The sequence below is a fragment of the Oryctolagus cuniculus genome, chromosome 9, assembly GCF_051225735.1.
Source record: "Oryctolagus cuniculus isolate XC-2025 breed Fujian yellow rabbit chromosome 9, ASM5122573v1, whole genome shotgun sequence".
In the NCBI taxonomy this organism is placed as follows: Eukaryota; Metazoa; Chordata; class Mammalia; order Lagomorpha; family Leporidae; genus Oryctolagus; species Oryctolagus cuniculus.
Window position 1 is genome coordinate 13,569,909 of NC_142875.1, and position 26,074 is coordinate 13,595,982.

General features: G+C 45.5%; 1 protein-coding gene across 26 annotated transcripts in view; it reads left to right on the forward strand.

Annotated features, from left to right (window-relative positions):
• Positions 1-26,074, forward strand: part of DOCK9 (dedicator of cytokinesis 9) — a 322,918-nt gene that overhangs the window by 79,608 nt on the left and 217,236 nt on the right. For 5 of the 26 annotated variants that reach the window (XM_051850494.3, XM_070048663.2, XM_070048664.2 and 2 more), the window contains exon 1: positions 2,766-3,009. The exons of 6 other annotated variants lie outside the window; for them this stretch is intronic. In XM_051850494.3, the coding sequence (XP_051706454.1) occupies positions 2,848-3,009 (162 nt within the window). In that variant the 5' untranslated portion in view covers positions 2,766-2,847. Of the gene's footprint in view, positions 1-2,496; positions 3,010-26,074 lie in introns of those variants that run through there. 15 more of the 26 variants (XR_016212730.1, XR_016212733.1, XM_089303479.1 and 12 more) reach the window with 12 other exon arrangements.

Consider the following 26,074-nt stretch of genomic DNA (forward strand, 5'->3'; position numbering starts at 1 on the left):
TGATTCACTCACCAAATGGCCACAGCGACTGAGACTGGGCCAGACTGACACCAGGAGCCAGGAGCTTCATCCAGGTCTCCCATGTGGGTACAGGGACCCAAGCACTTGAGCCATCTTCCTCTGTTCTCCCAGACATATTAGCAGAGAGCTGGATCGGAAGTGGAGCAGGGGACTCCAAGCAGTGCCCATATGGGCTGCTGGTGTCACAGGCCGTGGCTTAACCTGTTATACCACAATGCGAGCCTCTCATTTTAAATTTCTATGTTACATCTTAATTTGTGTAAGTTAAGCATCCCTAATCTGAAAATAAAATATCTGAAATACTCAAAAATCTGAATCTTCTTTTTTTATTTGAGAGACAGAGACAGAGACATTCTGATAGAGCTTCCATCTGCTGGTTCACTCACCAAATTCTTGCAAAGGCTGGGACTGGGCCAGGCTGAAATTGGGAATAAGAACTCAATTCAGGTCTCCTACATAGATGGCAGGGACCCAACTGCCTGAGCCATCACTGTTGCCTCTTGGGGTACTTACTAACAGGAAGCTGGAATTGGGAGCCAGAGCAGGGACTTGAACCAGGCACTCTGCTTCGAGATGTTCCTATCCTAACTGGTGGCTTCAGCGCTGGACCAGTGCCCACCCTGAAATCTGAAACTTTTTGAGTACCAACATGACAGTTCAAGTGGAAAATTCTATAACATAAAATTTTATTTCATGTACAAATTTACTAAAAATATTACCTGCAGGCCACGTGTCTAAAGTGTATATGAAATATAAATGACTTTTGTGTTTAGACTTCCCCAAAATCTGTATGTATCAAATTTGGAACTTCAAACACTTCTAGTCCTAAGCATTTTAGATAAGGGATACTCAACATATACTGACTGTCCTGTTGCTTTTTAAGGTGCTCCTGTTGCAGTACACGTGTTTGGTTAATTGGTAGATATTCTGAATGCTCAAAACAGACTTAACTCATATGTTTAGCATTTTGTAGTCTTCAGCATTTAGTTTCTGTACAGATGAGTATTCATGTTGTGAATATGCTTGTATTGCAATATTACGTGAAGACTTGGGTTTTCTGATTTCAGAACTTGCGTCTAACCTGACACCCTGTAGCTCTGTTTTACCAGAATCACCATTTGGAAATAGAATGCTGTAAACTTCCTAGCATCACTCTCTCTGGTGCAGGTGGCCAGTATCTCCACTTCTTTGATCTCATGTGGAGATCAGATGCACTTCACATAAGAATGCAGTAGTGAGAATAAGCCTAGATTTTTGCTTCTCTGTTGGCACAGCAGCTAAAAGGCCATGGGAAACAAGTTTTTGGATCTTACTACCGGGTAGTGTTCTCTACAGGTCTGCACTGTTACATAGATTTCTGTTACACCACCAGGATTGCAATAATTTTTTTAAAAATTTTGTTTACATTTATTTATTTAAGAGGCGGAGGGAGGGAAGGAAGGAGAGAGAGTGAGAGAGGGAGAGTGAGAGAGATTTTATGTCCACTGGTCCAATCCCCAAATGCTCACAAGGGCCAGGGCTGGGTCAGGCCCAAACCAGGAACGCTTGGGCCATCTTTTGCTGCTTTCCCAGGCTGTTAGTAGGGAGCTGGGACAGGGACTGACACCCATATGGGATGCTGGCATTGAAATCTATCACTGGAAAATCTATCACTGTTGTCTTGTGAAATAAGAGATAGTATCAGAGCAGATCTTAGGAGAATTAACTTTTTTCTGGATGCATGTTATACGTGGGAAGAATTTTCCTTGTCTGTGCCTCATGGTCTTTTTATATAGTCAGCCTTTCATTTTTTTTAGAACATGCTTCCCTCTTGGCCATTCCCTGAGATTCACAGTGCCACTGAGTTCAATCTGCAGAGAAGGACCTGAACTACTTATGCACCAATATAATGACCATGTTGACTGTGAGACTTTTATTTTTACCATTGCCTGTGTGAGCTCTGCTTCAGCAGGCATATGTCCAGACAGACTAGGTACCTTTTATCTGTGTTCTCATTTGCATTTTTGGGTACCAGAGGCAGGATAATCCTTTTGAGCAGTGCAAACTTTGCTAGCCCTCTGCAGCAGAGTGGAGGTGGGCAGAAGTCAAGATCAACGTAGTAATGTTGAATTCCCCTGTGATTTGCTGTCAGCAAGCTGTTACCTATACATGCAAAAGGTTGTCTGAAGCACACTGCCACATGTTTCCATAGCAGCAGTCATCTTAGCGGTTTCACTCATTTTTGGACTTTTTTTCTTTTGCTTCTCCGTTCTTTGCTGATGCAGGATTAAACAAACGGCATATTTAGGTCAAGGGAAGAGATGTTTGCTGATGTAGATGCTGGGCTGAGCATTCTGGGAGAGTGACTTCTCGCAGCAGATGAGCATTCTTTGTGCCTTCCAGCAGCATCTGCAGCAGTGTGGCTGTCTGGCACAGTCTTTTTCATTTTGGGCAGGTTCTGAGATTCAGAACAATCCCGAGCAAATCACAGGAGCCGGCAGCCTTCCAGTAACCCTGTGTACATCTTCTGCATATTTGTTCTTTGTATTAACAGTGAAGCAATCCACTGGGAAAATGATACTTAAAGGTCTTGGTGCATCTGAGGTGTGTCATCCTGGTTTTGCACCACCCACCCCTCCTGTGTGACACTTGGAGCTTGGATTTTTTTTTGTCAGGCTGTTGGGCAGGAGCGGATTCTAGTGCGGCAGCTTGGAGCTCCCCTCTGCCGGTACCGGTAACTGCTTGTCATGAAGATGGTACAGTGGGTGCTTGTGTCTGAAGAGCCAAGGAAGATGATGCAGAAACGGAGTAGGAATTGCTAGACATCTGAGCATCCACACCTTGGGGATGGGTTGCACTACTAGTGTGATTCTGTTTAAAGGCATCCGCACCGTTTTTGAAAGAAACTGTGCTTATATGTGCAAACAGCAAGGAGAGAATAATGTCCTTGAATATACAGCATGTAACTGGACAAAAGAAGATTCAGAACTATTGATCTCCGCCTGCCTGGTAAATGCTGTCTTGTTTAACAAGTAGTTGAATGCTGTTAGAATAAACTGGTCTTTTCTTGTAAAGCAAATACATGTATGTATTTCAGCATGCTTGTATGTGAAATCTGTGTGTATGAATGATAAGTGGTGTTAAATTAAAATTATGAGGTACCTGTTTGTGTGTCTGAGAATGCCATGTATTAAAGCTAAATACATATGTAAAGAGGAGCCGGAATAGGATATTTTATTACAGCATAGTTTCCTAAGGTAGCTTCCTGAGTGTCTGTGTTCTTGCTGTAGAATAATACTTGGCGAAGTGAGTATTTAGGGTATTATATATGTGAGTCTCTCCCAGTGGTGGTGAATTATTCAGTCCCTTACATCTGAGTTTTTTCCTTGGCTAGCTTTTTCCTACTAATGGCTTGTGGTCAGACTTACGATTCAGGGGAGAAATTTACAGGGAGCATTAAAGAAAACTGTAATGGATATGAGACAAATATTTTATAGTTTTAATCCAGCTATGTATAGTGCTTTTGGGTGAAGGGTGTTGCAGGTGCAAGGAAGCTGAGTTTGACACAACCCTTCTGTGTCCTCTCCTCCCTGTAAAGAGGCACAAGGAGGTGTCAAGTCACAGATGGGTGTGCCTCTTGATGGCCTTCTCACCAGGACGCCTTGCCATTTTTCCTTCTGTTCCTGTCACAGCTTTTGTCAGAGTGAGTGGAGACGGTACATGTGTGAGTTTGCATGTGTGAGTCTTGCCGGCAGCTGCCGGGGAGGGCGAGGCGTGCACAGACGCTGAGACCTCTGCTGCTTGCGAGGCTGCCGTCTGACGGAGGCGGGGGTGTTGGCATGCCATATGCAGCTCAGGATCAGAGCTGGTTGTCCTGGCCTGGCAGGGGCCTGGGTAGAGGATGCATTTTGCAGAGTAGCTTCTGTACCATGACACTCACAGTAGTACTTGGGAGGAGGAGAGAGCATCATTTAAGGCATCAGATGTGTTTTGGAAGTCAGTGTTATATGTGGTGTGGAATTTAAGTGGTGCTCTTTAACTGTTAAATATTTTAAGCTCTGGTGTATTTTGTAATATGCTTTGGAAAGTAGCTGGCATCTGAGATTGGAAGGGCTAGCTTGCTGCAGTCTCTACCCATTAGCATCCCTGTATCCTGACAGTCTAGAAGCTACTTGAGCCAGTGATGGCAGTGCCCCTCCCAAGCCACAGCACCTGCTCCCTCAGGCCAGACTGACTTCCCTTTCGTTAACTTGGCTTTAGGAGACCCTTCCTGTTTTTCTGTTACTGCACAAGGGAGTGGTGACATGCTGGGGGCTTTGTCTAAGCTCTGAAACCGCGCTCCTATGCAGCGGCTCGGCGCTCGTGACACTCCTCCGTTCCAGCAGGCTGGACGTGCGTGTGCAAAGGTGCTGCTGGGTGGAGGGATGCACCCTCTCTTTCCCAGCCCGTCTCTGCTTCTGCCCTTGTTCCCATGGTTTCCTCTCCATGCAGCAGACAGAGCTGTCCTTAGGAAAGGAAAGTCAGGCCGTGCCACTGCCGTGCCCAGAACCCTTTGGTGTGTCAGGGTCAAATGTAGAATGCCTACAGTGGCCTCCAGCCCTAGTGATGCCCACCACTGCCTGCTTCCTCCCCTCCACCTGCCGCTTCTTTCCCCTTCCCCTTATTGCTCATCTGCTCTGGCCACACAGGCTGCCTTGCCCGTCCCTGTCCCCGAGACCCCCACGCAGGCATTGCACAGGTCATTGCCTGCCTTCTCCAGGTCTGTGCTCAGATCCCTTCCTTGGGGAAGCTGCCACAAACCCAGTTTAACCCTGCAACACACCCCATACACCCTCTCCCTATTCCCCCTGTAGTTTCTTGGTAATAAGTGGCTCCACCTGATGTCTTTAACTCAGAACAATGGCTTAAGTGTAGTAATTAAAGTTTGTAGTATTCCTTAGGCTGTTCTTCACAGTATACGATTCATGATGACTGAGGTATTCCTCTGTTTTATTTCTGCTCATAGCAGCTTGAACAATGCCTGGCTTATAGTAAGTGTTAAATTAATGATCGATTTTATTGTTCTGAACTTACACTTGGAGAAATTATTGAGAAGATGGGTTATAATTATTCTAAATCCAAAGTGTGTCTGTTTTTTGGTTAGCTTCACCCAAACAACCACTGGCTTATCTCTAATAATCCCTCCTACCTGCTGACCACTGAGCTCTCTGGAGTGAAACTTTCCAACCTTTTTGTCCTGGACCTACAACCAGTAAGTTACGTGATCAAGACTGAATGCTCCATAGATTAGCTGTGCCCATGATTGACAACTGATCATGGTTTTCTTTGGATAGCCTATCCAGACTACCTCTGTTGGGAGCTATTCCATGGTGTGAGCATTTGAGGACCTTATTGTCCTTTGGTTTGAGCAGCCTAAACCCTTTCTTAAGGGAGCCTGCCCACTGGCACTCCCTTGGTCACCTCCATGCAAAGGTAGGCTGGTCTTATCTCCGGGCATTTGAGGGTCCTTGTCAGGGTCTTCAGCCTTGACTGGGAGGGTGTCTGTCCTAACTCTGGTTCAGGTGGTGATGCCAGCTTATGGCTCTGCCTTAGCTGTCAGCAAGTGAAGACTATACCTCACTTGCCCTCAGAGGGCATAATCTCACCTCAGCCTCTCAGTACCTACCGAACCTATGGAAGGATGGGCTTGAGGCCACCCATTCTTCCCGAGAATCTAACTATCTCAGATACCTGGCTGTTACTCAGAGGGCCCCATGCCTGCACTGCCTCATTTTGGCCTTGGTGTTCTTTGTGCTTCTGAACTAAAGTTTGTGTTTTTCTCTTAGCCTGCAATGACGCACATCATAAGAAACACTCTAATATGAGGATGTTGTAGAGGGCATTACTTCAGGGTTTGAATCATAAATCCATAGCTTACTCGCTGTGTGACTTTGAGCAGTTGACTTAACCATTCTATTCTTCAGTCTCCTTATCTGCTGTGTGCAGGTAGCAACAGGATTATTCAATGAGTTACGCACAGGCTTATTAAGTGAGTGAAAATGCCAAAGTGTTAGGATAGTGACTTGCACCCAAGTAAGCACTAATTGTCAGCTGTACTGATCATTGACATTATTTATGTTTCTTTCTTTTTTAAAGTATTCCCTTTGTGAGGAACCCTGAAAGAAATATCTTCTCTCCATACTCTGGATGGTTGTACTTGTCCTGAAACTATGTTGTCTACATTTTGTATGCATTTCATTTGGCCAAGTCTTAACTGTTGAAAGAAAGCTTAGTTCCAAACAGATGAGCCAACTCTAACAGATACATAGGCTTTTCAAAATGATTTTCTAATATTGCCCTTAAACTTTGCTTCTTATTGTCCTATATTAACCATTTTGTCACAGTCTGCTTTTTCTCATCTGTTTATTAAAATACCTTTTATCTTATTACATGTGTATGTATGCAAATCACCTTGAATTCTTTTGGGACAAGCAAGAGTATAAATTAATAGGTGAATGGAGAACTATAGAGTGAAGAAAAAGCCTTTTTACAACAATTAAGGATAGACCTGAAGTAAAAGCAGATGTCTTGAATGCAGATTTGGGATTTAAAAAATATTACTTGTATGTTTATGTGAGAGGCAGAGAGAAAGAAAACAAATTCCCATCTGTTGGTTTATTTCCCAGATGCCCTTAAGAGCCAAGGCTGGGCTGGGGCAGAAACCTGGAATGCAATCCAGGCCTCCCATGTGAGTGTCAGGAACCCAATTACTCGAGCTGTCACTGCTGCCTCCTAGCGTCTGCATTGGCAGGAAGCTGGAATCGGAGCTATGGCTGGGAATGGAACTCAGGTACTTCACAATGTGGGAGATTAGTGTTTTAACAGGTAGGCAAATGCCCACCAGTAAGCGTTAGCTTTTTTTTTTTTTTTTAAATTAGTTTATTTGAAAGTCAGAGTTACAGAAAAGCAGACACAGAAAGAGATATTTTCTATCCGCTGGTTTACTCCCTAAATGGCTGCAACAACCTGAGCTGGGCCGAAGCCAGGAGCTTCCCCTGCGTCTCTGACATGGGTGCAGGGGCCCAAGGACTTGGGCCATCTTCTGCTGCTTTCCCAGGCACTTTAGAGGGAGTGCAGCAGCTGAGACTCAAACTGGTGCTCATAGGGGATGCCAGCACTGCAGGCGGCAGCCTCACCCACTACACCACAGAGCTGGCCCCTGGACTTCAGCTTTTAAGGATGAGGCTTGCAGTGTCCTACTGAAAAGTTTTTGTCTATGTTTATTTATTCATAAGCTTGAAAGGTGGAGAAGAGGGGGGAGAGAATATGAATGAACATAGATTTTCTTTCTACTGACTTGTTCATTCCTCAAGTAGCGGAGTGGGGGAGAGAATATGAATGAATGAATGAATGAATATGAATCTTCCATTCACTGGTTCATTCTTCATTCCTCAAATGCCAGCAATATAGAGGGCTGGCCAGACTTGAAGTCAGGAACTAGAAATTTAATTCTCCTGTGTGGGTGACTGGGACCCAAGCCCTTGAGCCATCATTTGCTGCCTACCAGAATGTATTAGGAAGCTGGATTGGAAGTTGAGTAGCTGGGACTCAAACCAGGCACTCTGATACTGACATGGGGGGTCCCAAGTGGTGGTTTAGCCTGGTAAGTCAGAACGTCTTCCCCAAGGAAACTTCTTTCTATCTGTAAACAGAGTGAATCCGCCACACGGTGAGTGGTGTAGTAGGGAATGAGCTTATTAACAAGCAGCCATAGACTTCGGATGTTGTCCATGCTTTGTCTACTGAGTAGAATTTCAAGGATACGATGCTTACATTTTGGCTGATACATTATTCTTCTGCAGTTTAGGGCAAGACTGAGTTGGAATAGATTTTATTCCTAAGTTTAAGTTTTTCCTAAAGAATTTTCCCTTTCCTAAATAATTCTATTCGTTCAGCTCATTCAAGAAACACTCTTAAGTGCTTCTTTGTGCTAGGTGATGAGTATATGGAAATGTTGGGGATGCTGGCAAATAGGATATCCAAGCACTGCTCAGCCTGGGACCTTCTATGAGGTGGAGAGCTTGAGCTGAAACAAAACCGTTTTAAATTCTATTTTTTCCTTGTTTGGGGAGGTTTGTGATGAACCTAGTGTTACTGACCATGACTTGAGCTATTTTAGTCAGAGCTATCTTCTCCCTTAATGGGACTGTGAAAGAAGTGAAGAACTCAGGGAGTGCAGTGGAGGATGGCCCAGGTGCTTGGGCCCTGCACCCCATGGGAGACCAGGAAAAGCACCTGGCTCCTGGCTCCTGCCATCGGATCAGCGCGGTGCGCCGGCCGCAGCGCTGGCCGCGGCGGCCATTGGAGGGTGAACCAACGGCAAAGGAAGACCTTTCTCTCTGTCTCTCTCTCTCACTGTCCACTCTGCCTGTCAAAAAAAAAAAAAGAAGTGAAGAACTATTGGATTATTCTGCAACATGTCCTGTGTGCTGATTATAACTCAGGTGGAAGAAGGTGCTCAGTTTTGACTTGGACAGTGGCTAGGACTTTGTCAGCTGCTTATTATTAAAGAGCGATGATGAGGGCATATTGCTTTATGTTGCAAGGGGAGAAAACAAACTTACTCATCTTTATTTTGTGACATGGTAAGCTGCAGTTTTACTCCATTGTCAATATTTTTTTTTTTTTTTTTGGTCTTACTCTCTTAAAACTTAGAAGGTTTTCATGGTTCTCTTACTACAAAATTTGCTACATGTCTTTAGCAGGTGCATAGCCTTTATTGTTACATAGAATTTTATCCTATTTTAGTCTCCCCTGGCTAAATAATCCTTCCTAACTTAAAAAAAAAAAACAACCTTTCAACTATGAAAATCCTTTAATTTAGTACATACTTCTCTACCAACTGACTATATGCACTGTATAATGAAAACAGAGTTGAAATCTGGTATCGTGGTGTAGTGGGATAAGCTCCACCTGTGATGTTGGCATCCTGAATGGGCTCTAGTTCATGTCCCAGCTACTCCACTTCTGATCCAGCTCCCTGCAGAAGTGGGCCAAGCATTTGGGCACCTGCACCCATGTGGGAGACCTGGATGAAGCTTTTGGCTGCTGGCTTCAGCCTGACCCAGCCCTGGCCATTGTAGCCATTTGGGGAATGAACCAGCAGATGGAAGAGCTCTCTCTCTGTCACTCTCTCTCTGTAACTATTTATTTTTTTATCATTCACATTTCTTTTTTTTTTTAAGATTTTATTTATTTATTTGAGAGGTAGAGTTATAGACAGTGAGAGGGAGAGACATAGAGAAAGGTCTTCCGTCCATTGGCTCACTCCCCAAATGGCCGCAATGGTTGCAGCTGCGCCAATCTGAAGCCAGGAGCCAGGAGCCTCCTCCTAGTCTCCCACATGGGTGCAGGGGCCCAAGGACTTAGGTCATCCTCCACTGCCTTCCCAGGCCACAGCAGAGAGCAGGATCGGAAGAGGAGCAGCTGGGACTAGAACCGGCACCCAAATGGGATGCCAGTGCCTCAGGCAGAGGATTAACCTACTGCGTCTTAGTGTTGGCCCCTCTGTAAAACGAAAAAAAGTGTTGGGGGGGAGGACAGAGTTGAAGGCAGTATGCGTGCCCTTCCGCTCCTAAGAACCCCCAGTCCTGCTTGCACATGGATGCCTGCCTGTGTGTCGAGATGGCTGAGGCAGGGAGGGCTGGGTGAGTGCTATGATCAGTCAGACGTTGTGATACCGGTCTGCTTGAGGTGGTGGAGGAAAATAAAGGCTGCCTCTTGATTATTTCAGGTGTTCTCTCATGCTTTTTTCTTGCTGTTGTCCGTTTGTTCTATCTGTCCTGAGATGTGGAAGGCAGATTTCTTGGCTGCCTTCTGGCGCCAGGCAGCTCTCCTTGGTTTCAGCTCTGTCACAGGACTGTGGCTTTGTGTGTGTTACGTTTTCCACTTTATTGCTAATCTCCTTCCTAATGATGCCCAGTGGATTTTGTTGTCTGTTTTGATCACAGCAGCAAATTGGGCTGATGTTTTCAAGGAACAGTCTGCAGTGATTCCTAGATCCGCTTCCTGCGTCATGACTGAGAGCACCCTGCTCTGTTGTAGCTGTTTTTCATGTGTGCAGCCAACATGAGCAGGAGTAGGAGAGGCTGGGACGTTTCCTCAGAAATTAGGGTCTCCCACTGTATTCATCCATGGGATTTATCTATTTTATATTTCTTACATTATAAGCAAATAATAAACACTTCTTATAGAAACTAAGCACGTTCACATTCACTACATAGAGATAACCATTGATCTAAACAATTTGAAGCAAAGCCATCCAAGATTTCATCCATGTATAGCACTGTTCCTAAAAAATATGCTACAGCTTGCTGTGGACTGCATTGTGGTCCTGCTACCCTCCAGCTTGTGTGTTGATGCTCCAGTCCCCAGTGTGACTGTATTTGGAGAAAGGGTCTACAGGAGGTGATCAAGATTAAACAAGGTCATAAATCCTAATCTGTTAGGACTCTGGCTTTATAAAGAGAGATTCTGCTCCTTCCGTGCGCTGCTCTCCACGACCAGGTGAGGAAAACGAGAGCAGCCAAGAGGGTCCTCATTAGAACCTGACTATGCTGTGAGAAAATGAATTTCTGTTTCTTTTTTTAAAACTATTTTTTTTATTTCAGGAGGAGAGAGGGATAGATAGATAGAGATGGAGGCCGGCGCCGTGGCTCAATAGGCTAATCCTCTGCCTTGCGGAGCTGGCACACTGGGTTCTAGTCCCGGTTGGGGCGCCGGATTCTGTCCCGGTTGCCCCTCTTCCAGTCCAGCTCTCTACTGTGGCCAGGGAGTGTAGTGGAGGATGGCCCAAGTCCTTGGGCCCTGCACCCCGTGGGAGACCAGGAGAAGCACCTGGCTCCTGCCATCGGATCAGTGCTGTGTGCTGGCCGCAGTGCACTGGCCGCGGAGGCCATTGGAGGGTGAACCAACAGCAAAAGGAAGACCTTTCTTCCTGTCTCTCTTTCTCTCTCACTGTCCACTCTGCCTGTCAAAAAAAAAAAAAAAAAAAAGAAAAGAAAAGAAAAGATAGAGATGGATAGATAGACCATTTGCTGGTCCACTCCCCAAATGCTTGGGAGCCCGGAACTCAATCCACGTGTTCCATGTGGTTGGCAGGAACTCAACTATTTGAACCATAACCTATTGCCTCCCAGGGTACACATTAGCAAGAAGCTGGAATTGAAAGCAGAGTGTGACTCGAATCCAGCCACTCCAGTATGAGATGTGGGCATCCCAAGTGGCACTTTGACCACTATGACAAATGCCCACCCCCAAATATCTATTTTTCTAAACTACCTAGTCTATTTTGTTGTGGCACCCCAAGCTATCACACAAGTATATCAAGAATGTTATTATGTTATGTAGTCTTCTGTCTTGCTTTAAAGAGTCTCCGTAGTATATCACAGACATCTTTATGTGTCCTAACTGTACATGTATGTTTCCTTCTTAATGCTGTCATTTCATTTGGTGAAGATGACGCTTCATGTTATTTATACCCAGTATTTGTTTTTTTTTTTTTTTAACAAAAGATTTATGTATTTGTTTTGAAAGTCAGAATTATAGAGAGAGGGAGAGAGACGGCAAGAGTGAGATCTTTGATCTGCTGGTTCATTCTCCACATGGCCAAAATGGTCAGCCCTGGGCCAGGCTGAAGCCAACAGCTTCATCCAGGTCTCCCACATGGGTGGCAGGGGCTCAAACACTTGGGCTCTTTCATGCTTTTCCCAGGCCATTAGCAGGGAGCAGCTGGGACATGAACTGGCATCCATATGGGATGCTAGCATCGCAGCTGGTGGCTTTACCCACTTCTCCGCAACACCAGCCCCTCCTTTTTTCTAAATATAAACACTATTGTAAACATATTTACATATATACTTTAAAAATTTGTCATATTCTTAGCAGATTTCTAGACCTAGAATAGGAGGACCAAGTATATTTATTTTTAAAGGATTTTGGTGTATACAAGGGTCTTTAAAAAGTTCATGGAAAATGTGCATTGTTAATTCCATTTTCTGTGAAGTTTTTGAAGTACTCTGATATAGCCATATTGACCCTCCCCTTAAAAGATAATTTTGAAAGTTTTAAAAATTTAAGACAAGAAAGCTTGTGTTCTCCTTTTGTCTTCAAGTAGTTTTGCTTTTATCATTGCTCTTTATTAAGCTGTTTGGCGGGTTGGTTGTTGAATAGGATACAGTGACTTAGACCGCTGTACATTGGGCAAATAACGTAGTGATGCTGGACTTCAACTTAACATTTACTTTGTTTCAATTTCTGGAAGTATGATCTCTAGCATTCTTAAATGTCCCAGGAGAATTCTGAAATGTTCCATTGTGGGGTTGGAATGTGTTTCCAGGAGGTCTTCACTTTTTACAAGTTGGTGGAAAGAGCACAAGAAGCACTTGAGTAGCAGCAGATGTGTAATGCCGTTTCCGCTTTGTTCACATTCTTTTAAGACAGCCAAAGGTGCTGATTTACATTGCTCTCATGGCCTCAGTGAGAACCAGCAACTTTTTTTTTTTTTTTTTTTTTGCTTTTTAAAAATAAAATTTGTCATCTTTGTATGTCTTTTTTAGAAGGTGTAATTATCGTGGAAAATTCAGAAGCTACAGAGAAGAATAAAGATGAAAACAAAAATCACCCATAATTAAAATCTTAAAATCACTACTGCTTAATGTGTAGTGTGTATTTTTTAATATTTTTCTCTGCTTTTATAAGTATTGAAACTGGGATAATATTCCATAAATAGCTTTTGATGCCTTTTTACTTACCATTTTAATATGAACATTTTCTTATGCCCCTCATGGTTTGCTAGAGCATGATTTTAATATATAGACAGTTTTCCATGTACTAAACACATATAATACATGCACTAAATTTTATTTAATATGTACAAAAGTACATGTATAAATTTATTTAAATACATCTCTCTTGTTAGACATTTAGGTTGTTAGAAGTTAATATTGTGGAGGACATATTTACCCAAAAATCCTTGTGTGGATCTATAATTATTGTTGTAGTTAGATTTATAAAAGTTAACATTTTAAGGCAAAAATGAATTTTTTAAAAAGATTCATTTATTTGAAAGACAGAGTTACAGAGAGGCAGAGAGAGAGAAAGAGAGGTCTTCCATCTGCTGGTTCACTCCCCAAATGGCTGCAATGGCTGGAGTTGGGCCGATCTGAAACCAGGAGCCAGGAGCTCCTTCCAGGTCTCCCACGTGGGTGCAGGGGCCTGAGGATTTGGTCCATTCTCTGCTTTCCCAGGCCATATCAGAGAGCTGGATAAGGGTGGAGCAGCTGAGACTCTAACCGGCGCCCATGTGGGATGCTGGTACTGCAGGCAGTGGCTTTACCTGCTACGCCAGAGTGCCAACTCTGAAGGATGAATTTTTCCCCCATGCATTTTATTTTTTTTTTTAATTTATTTTTTAAGGAATGCAAATTTCTTTTTTTTTCTTTATTTATTTGAAACAGTTACATAGAGAGAGAAGGAGAGGCAGAGAGAGAGAGGTCTTCCATCCACTGGTTTACTCCCCAGCTGGCCGCAACAGCCAGAGCTGTGTTGATGCAGAGCCAGGAGCCAGGAGCTTCTTCCAGGTCTCCCATGCAGGTGCAGGGTCCCCAAGACTTGGGCCATCTTCTACTGCTTTCCCAGGCCATAGCAGAGAGCTGGATCAGAAGAGGAGCAGCCGGGACATGAACCTGCACCCGAATGTGATGCCGGCACTGTAGGTGGCGGCTTTAACCACTACACCACAGTGCTGGCCCCAGGAATACAAATTTCATAAGTACAACTTTAGGAATATCGTTATTCTTCCCACCATTCCCACCCTCCTACCCGTACTCCCACCCTCCTCCTCCTCCCTCTCCCCTTGCCTGTCCCATTCTCCATTAAGATTCATTTTCAATTAACTTTGTACACAGGAGACCAACTCTGTACTAAGTAAAGATTTCAACAATTTGCACACACACACACACACACACAAAACTGTTTGAGAACTAGTTTTACAGTTGACTCTCATAATACAACTCATTGAGGACAGAAGTCCTGCATGGGGAGTTGGTGCACAGTGACTCCTGTTGTTAATTTAACAATTAGCACTCTTTGGAATGATGTCAGTGACCACCCAAGGTTCTTGACATGAGCTGCCTAGGCTATGGAAGCCTTTTGAGTTCAGAAATTCTGTCAGTATTTGGACAAGGCTATAAGCAAAGTGGAAGTTCTCCCCTCCCTTTAGAGAAAGGTACATCCTTCTTTGATGGCCACTTCTTTTCACTGGGGTCTCACTCACAGAGATCTGAAGAATGAATTTTTTAAAAAAGACTGTTTAAGGCTATTTATTGTTTTATTATTACATTCCCAGCAGCTGTGACTGGTAGTGCTTGTATTATGTACGGTCATTGATAGCATCATTTTTGCCAGTTTGAGAGACGGAAGATAAAGCTTTCAGACTCTAAATCTTTTGACATATTCAGTATTCATTTTTGCCATTTGCCTTTTTAATTGTGCTTAACTTCTTTATGGTACCTGCTTAACAGAAGTACAAGTATTTAATATGATACACATGATTATCTTTGTGACTACTTCCATTATTTTTATGCTTAGAAATTCTTGCCTATCTATGATCAGATGTTCACCAATATTTTCTTTTGGAATTTATTTATTTACTGTTTTTCATTTTCATCCAGTGGTCAGTAAACTACAGGCTTTGTGGCAACGCTGGCTTGCCACTTTGCTTTTGGCTTATAGCCACACATATTTATTTATGTACTGTCTCTGCCTCCTTTTACAGAGGCAGTGTTGAGTCATTACAACAGAGACCTATATTTCCTGGCTGACAAAGTATTTCCTAGCTGGCTCTTTATAGAAAGTGTACTGACCCTTGCTTTGGTAGATTTAGAATTTATTTGGATATATTATTTGATTGAGATTCTATTCATTTTTCCTGTTCCCTTTTGTTGAACAACCCATTCCTTACTCATTGGTTTGTGGTACTGATTTCATTGTATTTTGTGTTCGTGTATAAGTTTTGCTGTAGCACCACTCTGTGTGCACTGTAGAAGCAGAGTTCTTATCCATCTGTCAGTTTAATTGCGGTTCAGGAAAAATAGAAACAAGAAATTTAGAGAAAGAGCTATAAAGACTACATTTTAAAGATAGAATAAACAGGCTATGCTATCTTAGTTGTTGAGTTAAGTAGTCTTAGGAAGTATATATTGTTTGGAGCCAGTGCTGTGGCAAAATGGGTAGAGCTGCCACCTGCATTGCAGGCATCCCATATGAGTGCCGTTCGAGTCCCAGCTGCTCTACTTCCAATCTAGCTCTCTGCTAGAGAAAGCAGTGGAAGGTGGCCCTAGTCCTTGGGCCCCTGCACTTTCGTGGGAGATCCAGAAGAAGCTCCTGGCTCCTGGCTTACAATCGGCACAGCTCTGGCCATTAAGGCCATCTGGGGAGTGAACCAGCAAATGGAAGACCTCTCTCTCTGCTTCTGCCTCTCTAACTCTGCCTTCTAAATAAATAAATCTTTTTTTAAAAAAGTATATATTGTTTAAGATTCAGGAGCTAAGGCTGAGGCATGAGTGTAGAGTTAAATATATATATATATTTTAAGATTTATTTATCTATTTGAAAGTCGGAGTTACAAACAGAGAGAAGGGGAAGCAGAGAGAGAGAGAGAAGGGGGAAGAGAGAGAGAGATCTTCCATCCACTGGTTCACTCTTCAGTTGGCTGCAAAGAGCAGAGCTGCGCCGATCTGAAGCCAGGAGCCAGGAGCTTCCTCCAATTCTTCCCACGTGGGTGCAGGGGCCCAAGGACTTGGGCCATCTTCTACTGCTATCAGAGAGCTGGATCAGAAGAGGAGCAGCCAGGACTAGAACTGGCACCCATCTGGGATGTCGGCACTGCAGGCAGCGATTTTACCCGCTGTGCAACAGGGCTGGCCCGAGTTAAGTATATTTGTCAATGTGGTTCCTCAGGAAGTAGCCTGTTCATAAAGTAGATCAGGCTTGTCTTTATATGGACTCTCTGGTGCATTTTGATGAAAGAAAAATTCCAGTGTTGCAGCTGCATCCTCAGGTAGCCTTGATTTGAATGTGTGCTTTCCTTGTATCCGGTCTTTGCTGACAAAAGGAATCTCAGCAAAATGCAAGCAGGGGTGGTGTCAGAGTTTCCAAACAAAGGGCATTCAGGTCTCCAGGAAATACTTCTGTGTCTTTATAGATGAAGAGTCAATTCTAGATTTCCTTTCATGTATTATACAGATTATTTAATTATCCTCTCCTAGGTTTTACATGTGAATGTGAAGTTTTGAATATGAGTATGTGTGTTTGAAAGTATGTGGGACTCTGTGTGTGTGTCTAGTTTTTGTTGTCAGCTCAGTGCTTAAATATTGGATTAAGAGGGTACTTTGCTGTTTTCAAATATCTGTGATTAATCAAAGACCTCATCCTAGGATGCATTTCAATCAACATTTGTTTTCCAGCCAAGGAAAAACACATATTCTAGAAAACTCAAGCAGATGTGCCTGTGAACCTAAGCAGAGGGAAGGTGGGACTCTGTTGTGATCTGCAGGTTTTCTCTCTTTGAATAGCTTCCACCTTTGCAGTCTCTGTGGTTGAGAGTTTGTTTATAGGGTTCTCAGATGTGGGCTTGGTGGCAGTCTTGTATGCTAAATAGTTTTACCATTATGCACGTTTGGTATGTCTGGAGTGATTTCTAAGCTTATGAAATAGATCATATCAAAAAACCAGTCTTAGAGGTTAACCTTACTATCGTTGGGCAGTCAGGAGAGAAACGTGAAGCTTTCCTTGTTCCCTGTCTCCTGTCGTTTCTTTTGTTCTCGGATACCCAGTGGATGTCGGAAGGTCCATAGGATGGGATACAAGCTGTGATCTGGGTAAACACAGCTGTTGTGAGAGCCCATGAGGGACTCCTCATCTCATAGAACGGTTTAACCCAGGAAGGGTTTGGAGGGAGACATGCCCGCAGAGGGATTAAAGTTCCAGGAGGGGAGAGCTGAGATTTGGTGCTTGTAGTAGTTGCACAGTGCTGGGGACACTGGTGGGGGAAGAGGGTGACCAACGAGATTGATGAATAAGAGTATGTGTGTTCGAAAGTACATGGGATTCTGTGTGTCTAGTCTGTATTGTCAGCTCAGTGCTGGAATATTGGATTAAGGGAGTACTTTACTGGGTGGGTCTTGTTGGACCTTTATTCTAGTATTCCAGGGGAGCCACTAACTGTGGTCTTTAAAAAAGGATAGATAATGGGGCCGGCACCCTGGCATAGCAGGTGAAGCCTCCGCCTGTGGCGCTGGCATCTCACAAGGGAGCCGTTTCATGTCCTGGCTGCTCCTCTGATCCAGCTCTCTGCTTATGGCCTGGAAAGGCAATGGAAGGTATCCGAAGTTCTTGGGCTCCTACACCCACGTGGGAGACCTGGGAGAGAATCCTGGCTCCTGGCTCCTTGCTCCTAGCTCCTGGCTTTGGATGGGCCCAGCTCCCAGCCTTTGCAGCCATTTGGGGAATGAACCATCTCTCTCTTTCTGTCTCTCCCTCTCTTTGTAGCTCTGCCTCTCAAATAAATAAATCTTAAAAAAAAAAAAAAAAAGATATTGTCAGGTTCATGTTTTAAAATATCACTCAGACAGTAGAGGGGATGTTGGATTAGAGAAAGGGGAAAACTGAGAACAAACCCTAGTGAGGAGGGTGCTACTGCAGGATGACAGGTGGTGATGGCCCGAGTTAACGTGCTTGTAGATGTGGGGAGAGGTAGCTGGCTTTAAGTTACTTCAGTGGGAGATTTTGCAGTTAAATGGTGGAGGAAGGAGTCAAGAGTGTCCATGTTTCTGTGTTGGGCACCTGCAGGTCTGGGGAACATGGAAGAATTGGTCGGGATAGTTGGCATGGAGGGGAGGACTTCAGGTCCGGATATCCTGTGTTTGAGGTATGGTGCATTGAAATGGAGGCATCTGTAAGTCAGCAGTATGTGCTCATTGGAACTGCAGATGGAATTGCGGATCCCGGCATAGGTAGATGTCTGATTAGGCTTGAGAATGGTTGAGGCCTCCAGCTGAGACTTCAGAAATCAATGTCCAGGACCCTGGGCACATGAAAAGCAGCTGGGAGTGGTGTCTGGAGTTGGTAGTCAGGGAGGAGGAAGACAGACAACTTGCTGCACGTGTTGACGGTATAGCAGACAACTTCATATCCAGAGTTGAAGAACTTAGCCTGAGCTGTTTGTTTAAACCTCCTGCCTTGAGTTCACCAACACTGTTCTCTTTATAATTCATAGAAACATTTAACAAATTGTATTATGTACATAGAGGTAACCCCTCTGCCTTTTAGAAGGTGCTTATATGGGCCGGCGCCGCGGCTCACTAGGCTAATCCTCCGTCTAGCGGCGCCGGCACACCAGGTTCTAGTCCCGGTCGGGGCGCCGGATTCTGTCCCGGTTGCCCCTCTTCCAGGCCAGCTCTCTGCTGTGGCCAGGGAGTGCAGTGGAGGATGGCCCAGGTGCTTGGGCCCTGCACCCCATGGGAGACCAGGAAAAGCACCTGGCTCCTGGCTCCTGTCATCGGATCAGTGCGGTGCGCCGGCCGCAGCGCGCCGGCCGCGGCGGCCATTGGAGGGTGAACCAACGGCAAAGGAAGACCTTTCTCTCTCTCTCTCTCTCTCTCACTGTCCACTCTGCCTGTCAAAAAAAAAAAAAAAAAAAAGAAGGTGCTTATATGGGAGACTGGGGAAATAACCTACCCTTGATTTAAGCCTTCGTCACCCTCTTCCTCGCTCAGAATAGCTAACATATATTGAGTGCTAATTAGTTACGCACTGTCCTACATTCTTTATGTCTATTTACACATTTAATTCTTCTGACAGTCCTGGGAGTTACTGTGGTTCCTTTCATTTTGTTGACAAGGAAACCGAGGAACAAGGTAAAGATAATATCACTTCAAGTTACATAGCTGATGAGTGAGTTGACCAGAAGAATTAAACCAGTGCCTTTAGTTCCGGAGTCCTGTCTGTCCGTATAGCTCACGTAAGGCTAAGTTGACGTGGTGCGTGCAGAAGTGCTCAGGAATGAATGGACCCCACACCAGTGCAAGAGTGAGAAAAACGCCAAAGATGGATAGGGACTCAGCAGGGCTTGGGAAACAAAGTGAACGTTGGAAAAAAACAATTGCTGAATTCCGAGATCGAAGGGTGTGTGAGGCAGCTGAGCAGGAGTGAGGAGAAGGTGACATTTGAGCTGGGTCTTGAAGGATAAACACAAATGCCTGGGAGATTAGAGGTTAGGATGGAGATTACAGCTGAAGTGGCGTAGCACTCTCTGTGTGTCCAAGGAAGGCTGAGGAGTTCAGAGTTTGGTGTCGGTTGAGGCAGCTGGTTCCGAAAGAGCTGCCCACGGGGACTGAGCAGTTTGTGTTCCAGTTTGGGGACGTGCTGGGTCACTGGGAGGGTAGGAAGGTTGGTCCTCCTGTGCTGTCAGCGTCAGGTCAGGAACAGAAAGGGAGACGGGACCAGAGTGGAAGCTCAAGCTTCCCTACTACTGGGGGGACAAAGGGTCAAACAGGACAGCTTTTCTTTTGGAGCTAGAATTTCCTTGGCTGTTTGCTGGAGAGGTAAGAGGGGGCCAGGAATGACAACACCCGGTCTCCTGACTCAGGAGGGGGGATGCCATTAATCAGATGCAGGCGCAGAAGACTGGGCCCATTTAAGTGTCGGTGGAGCAAAGGCCAGGAGAACTTGGGAGCTCATTTTGGTTTTGCCAGGTTTGAGAACCTGAGGAGCTTTCTGGTCAGGGGGAGCCAGTGAATGTGGGGCCCTGACATTTTTACAAGTTGAGGTTCGTCTTTCAGAAGATGAATGGAAAATGACAAATCCGGAGTTAGGCACAGGACCTTGGCGGGAGTCCTCAAGTGGAGGCCTTGCTAGCTCATCTTCAGCCGCTCCTGCCTCGCAGCAGGTTCTGACACTCCCGGGACTCCCTTCATGCCGGGAACTCCTCCGTGTGGGCCCCCACGTTCTTCTCTGTCAGCCGTGGGTTGGTCACCGCCTTGTGTAGACTGAGACTTAATTGACGTTAATCCGAGGGTGGTTTCTGTGTGACGTCTGGGAAGGCTTGTGGCCCCCACGGCATGCTTATTTCCTGTGGAGAAAGTACACTGCTGCATCTTTCTCACATTCGAGAAACCAAAAGAAAAAGCCACCAAGGGCTTGCAGGCAGTGAGGACTCCAGTCTGTTGTCCTATCCATGTTGGGCAGTAGATGCATACACATACAGCCAGCATAGCGCTTCCAGCCTTTGCTGTTACTAAAGAGGTTTGGGGGCTGCTTTACCTCTCACTTAGAACAAAACCTTTGAATCCTAATTTAAGTGGTTTCTTAATAGAGAGGAAAAGTGGTTTGCATATTAGTGAGTAAATGTAAGGCAGAACATTTAGTTAATTATCCAAATAGTTCTTAAGAAAGGAGTTCTGTAGCAGTAAGATAGTCGTGCAGAGGAGAATGCTAGCATCATTGTTTAGTCTGTGTCTTTGATAAGTCAGGCTGGGAAGCCTTTCTTTGCAGAGATAATTGATGTCACCGCCAAGGGTATGGTTTCATTTGGGTCAACATACAGAGGCCCTTTCTCTGTTCTCTCTTTCTGCTCAGGCTTGGCCTTTGGAGCCCCTCCCAATGACGCCTAATCTCTGCATAGCCACTCACCCACCTGTCAATGTTCTGAACTTTGTACTCACTCCTCTTCTTCAAAATGTTTATTTGAAAGGCAGAGAGACAGAGACAGAAAGGGAGTTGTTCCATCCCATAATGTTCACAGCAGAGACCGGTGTTGTGGTGCTGCTGCTAGGGGCACCAGCATCCCATATCAAAGAGCTGGTTCGAGTCTCAGCTGCTCTCCATTCCAACTTTCTGCTAATGTGCCTAGGAAGGCAGTGAAAGATGGCCCAACTACCTGGGCCCCTGCCACCCACATGGGAGACTGAGATGGAGTTCCTGGCCTCCTGAGTTTGGCCTGGCCACGACCTGGCTGTTGTGATTTAGAGGATAAACCAGTGGATGGAAAATCGATCTACTGCCCAGCCCTGTTGCTCTGCCTTTCAAATAAACAAATCTTGAAAAAGAAATGAAAATGACCACAGCAGTCAGGTTTGGGCCTGGCTAAGTTAAGAACCCAGAACTCCATCGGGGTCTACCATGTGGCTGGCAGGAACCAAAGTACCTGAGCCATCTGCTGCAGTCTTCTATGGTGTGTGTTATCAGGAAGCTAGAATGGGAAGCAGGGCTGGGACTTGAACCCAGGCACTCTGATGTGGGGTGTGAGCATCTCAACAAGTGTCTCAGCCACTGTGCCAAACACTGCTTCCTCGTTCTCCTTTTTCACTGTCAGATCTTAACAGTTTCTATGTGTGAATGATCTCAGCTAGTTGTTAGGTTCTTACTTGGTTTTTAAAAGTCACACTATGTATAAATAGCTAATAGACTGATATCTGCCAGAGCATATTTGCATTTTAGAGGGGAGTTTCTTAGCTAAGAATTGCACTGCAGATGATTATGGAAGATTTTGGAACAGTTTATTTCCAAACTATAAAATGGAGTCTGTATGCCTGTGAATCTCTGTGAGTTTGAGATTTTATTTTGATTATAAGATATAAGAGTGCTTTTACTTTTTTTTTTTTTTGACAGGCAGAGTGGACAGTGAGAGAGAGAGACAGAGAGAAAGGTCTTCCTTTGCCGTTGGTTCACCCTCCAATGGCCGCCGCGGCCGGCGCGCTGCGGCCGGCGCACCGCGCTGATCCGATGGCAGGAGCCAGGAGCCAGGTGCTTTTCCTGGTCTCCCATGGGGTGCAGGGCCCAAGCACCTGGGCCATCCTCCACTGCACTCCCGGGCCAGAGCAGAGAGCTGGCCTGGAAGAGGGGCAACCGGGACAGAATCCGGCGCCCCGACCGGGACTAGAACCCGGTGTGCCGGCGCCGCTAGGCGGAGGATTAGCCTAGTGAGCCGCGGCGCCGGCCAGAGTGCTTTTACTTTAACACCCCCACCCCCCACCCCAAGTAGGTGATGGTTTTCTGGAGCAAATTTCATATGTTTAATTGGGGGAAGGTACGGAGTTTTTAGGGAGTAGCCTTCCCTACTTTGTCTTGCCACCTGCAAGGCCCTGCTTCACCAAGCTCCTCTACCTTTCTCCTCGAGAGACGAGTCTGAGAATCTAGCACCTTGCTGTGGGGGGAAGTTGGCTGCTGTTCTTATGGAATGAAAATATCTGCAGATCATCTTGCTGGACCTAAACTCCTGGGACCTTGTGAAGAGAAGGCACTGAGGTGTGCCTTTCTTGTTCAGATCTGTGACCTGCTGGTGTTCTGGATCATGTGTTTAGAACCTAGTGCTGCAACTTCAAAAGGACGTGATGGGTCAGGAGAAAATCCAGAGGGCTGCATATGTATCTCTGAAGTCAGTTGGCAAGAACCCTCTCTTCATATGTTCTCTCCCAGAACCTAAGTCAGAGCAGACCACCCTCCTTTTACAGAGCTGAAACTGGGGCTCGTAGGATGGGATATTGAAGGCAGGCGGAACCTTCAATGTTTTAGCTGCCCCCCAGTGTGGACCATCACTGTCTTCTTGTTGGTTTCTGTTTCCCGTTGACTCGAGTGGGATTTCACTGGTTCTTCTTTGCCAGAGAACAGATGAGATGGCACTGATGATGCCTGGGAACGCTGATGCAAGAGGCTGATGCTCAGTTTCTGTTTTTCACTTTTCAGGACTCAGCTACCTTCAGACAGGGCTGCTGGGGTACAGAGGATGCAGGCTGCTGTCCAAATCATACTCTCTTGTGACCAGTGTTGTAAAACAAGTGGAAACTCTGAGAGTTTGTGCAGATGTGTGTTTATCTGAAGAATACTGGACATAGTCCAAAGGCAAAGCATGCAGTCATAGTCTCAATTTTAAGCAGAAACTTAAAACCTTATTCATTTTTGTAGTTTCTAACCTCCCTCTTTCTGTTAAAAAAGGGACATTATAAAGAAAGAAGGCAACATTGAGAGTAAGTTTTAGGACTGTTTTATATTGTCTGTCCTGAAGCCCCAGACATGTAGGACTTGGCTCCAAGCAGGCAATTAGAGAATTCAGGAGAAGGCCAGATGGTCTTGAAGCAAGCAAAAGAATGAATCATTCAAGAATTCCTTCTGTTAGAGAACAAATTTAAAAATCTGACTTAAAAACTATTTTGCTTTCCTTATTAAGAAAGAATTATTTGTGGTTCCTCCACTTGTTCACCTACGTGTGTGTGTATGAGCACTGTAGTGCATGTCCCACTCCTGTGACCCAGGGCCCAGGCCACATACCCACCCTGTGAGCGTGTGACCAAGAGGAATTAGTTGGAAAGATGTTGAAGGAACTCAGGGAATTGCCACACTAGATTTTCATTTCTCAAATATGCAATGTATGAGCTTTCCAATGCCAGTGACTCTCAGTTTGGGTCAGGTCTTTTTATCACAAAAGTGAAAGAGGTGGGGGGCTGGTGTTGTGGCGTGGCAGGTAAAGCTGCCATCTGTCACCAGCATCCCATGGGCACTGCTTCGAGTCCTGGCTGCTCTGCTTCCTACCCAGCTCCCGGCTAGTGTGCCTGGGGAAGCGATAGAGATGGCTCAGGTGCTTGGGCCCCTGCACCCATGTGGGAGATTCAGAAGTTCCTAGCTCCTGGCCTCGGACCAGCCCAGCTCCTCCCCTTGTGGCCATCTGGGGAGTGAACCAGTGGATAGAAGATCTCTATCTCTCCCGCTCGCTCTGTAATTCTGCCTTTCAAATAAATAAATAAATGTTAAAAAAAAAAAGGGGGGGGAGTTGACACATTTCATCTTTGGCTTCTTGTCTACCTTTGTTGTCTGTGTTTAGATGACTTTCACAGCGAGACAGTGATTCTGAGCATGCTTCCCCTTTGGCCCAGCTCTGGGACATTCTGGCTGCCTTCCTCCAGTGCCCAAGCACTGTGTATTTGTGATTGCAAACTAGTTTCGATCGCAGCCCAAGGTAAAGCATCAACAGGAGGATGAATCCGGTTGCTCGGATTGATAGTTAAATCCAGTGGCTTTGGATTATCCTGTGAAGGCAGTCTGTGCTATCACTTCTCTCCTCTACTATCTTGGAAGTAACAGATTGTAAGATGAATAATCTAGAAAAGTTTCTACATCTAGAGTTTAAGCAGTTGCATTATTAACAGCTGTGTGACCTCCCTTTTAAAAGTGATGTTCTTGCCGTGGAGGTGGAAATAGATTGGAGGAGTTTGGTTGGGAGGAGAGTTAGGGAGATTGATGCAGCCTAAGACTGTGCGTCCTGTTACTTCAGTCTCCTCTTTTAGGGATTTTTTATCAAGTCTCTTGAGTCAGAAACTCAAAAGAAGACGAAGAAGAAAAGGGTGTGCGCTGCTGACCTTGGGACTCTGCCTGCGTGATTCAGATGGAAACCCCGGGCACGAGTGCCGGAAGTGCACTCGAGGTGAGATGGGGTCTTCAGCTGCTTGTCACACAGTTGGTGTCAGGCATTTTTCATTTGTCTTTCTGACAGATGGTTAGTCTTAGTTGATGCCTGGAGGCTGAGCACATCCTGAGCTATGGCGGCTTCTCCCTTCGGGGGGGCTTGCGTTTTGTTTAATGACAGGAGACCAGCATGTGGAGGTGTGTGGGTGCCCAGACCTTGCTGCACTCTGTTTGGCCTTCCTGCCAGACTACATCCCCTTTTCCCTAAGGGTTCACCTACCCAGGTCCCACATTTGCTTTCTCCGCGGTCACTCACTCACAGAGGTCCTGCCAAGTGCACAGGGAAAGCAAGGAGGTCAGCTTGTGTGTTGTGGTGTTACTTTGACCTAGAGATGTTTTGGGGACTTTGCACACATCTTGGAAAAGCAGAATGGCATCTGCCTCAGGTCCTGGGCACTTGGCAGGGATTTGTTTTGTTGGTAACGGATAGGGCCAGACCAATACCACACAAATCACTTCCTTAACTGTGAGGTTGGAGAGCTTCTAAATTGTTCTTTCACCTCCCTGCGTGGGAGTGTTCTCGATCATGTAGCAGAGACGCACCAGGCTAGGGAGCACCCGGGTGCTCCTGACCCCCCAGGACCTGAACTTCTCATCCTGATGATGAATTGCTGATCAGCAGTGAACAGAGACAAGGAAAGAATTCCCACGAAAAACGGGGCCAGCAGATCTCTGGGAAACAGTCTGTCCTGCGTGAAGTGCAAGAGGGAAGTGTTGAGAGAGTAAAAATGATGTCGTACCAGTGGATGGTTTTAAAGACAAACTTCATCTCGCTCATTATTGAAGAGCTTTTATCTCAGATGCGGTGAACTGGAGACCTGTCACCTAGCCTTTGAGAGAGGTCTTCCTTACAGAGATCTGTAGGCAAATCTTCTTTACAGGATGTTTACTGAAGTAAAGGGCTCATCAGGAATGAAAAGGTCAAACAAAGGGCCTTCTTAGATACCTGAGCCAATCTTGGCTGATCCTCCACCTGCGGTGCCGGCACCCCGGGTTCTAGTCCCGGTTGGGGCGCTGGTTCTGTCCCGGTTGCTCCTCTTTCAGTCCAGCTCTCTTCTGTGGCCCGGGAGGACAGTGGAGGATGGCCCAGGTGCTTGGGTCCCTGCACCCGCATGGGAGACTGGGAGGAAGTACCTGGCTCCTGGCTTCGGATCAGCGCAGCGCCAGCCATGGCGGCCATTAGGGGAGTGAACCAATGGAAGGAAGATCTTTCTCTCTGTCTCTCTCTCACTGTCTATAACTCTCTCTCTGTCTTTCTCTCACTGTCTAACTCTGCCTGGCAAAAATAAATAAATAAATAAAAAATAAACAAATAAATCTGAGCCAAGTGGGCGACTTCCTTGTTAGCCCAAGTCTTCATATTTTTTGTTTTTAGCTGTGGGGGTGGGGAGCTCTGCCTGAATAATGAGTGGCAAGTGTGGAGAAATCTAGAGAGGGCCTCAGTTAAGCCATTTTGCTATTTTCCCCTGAGACCCTGAGATGTGTGGACTCTTGGGCAGCACAGAAAGGTGCCCCTGTG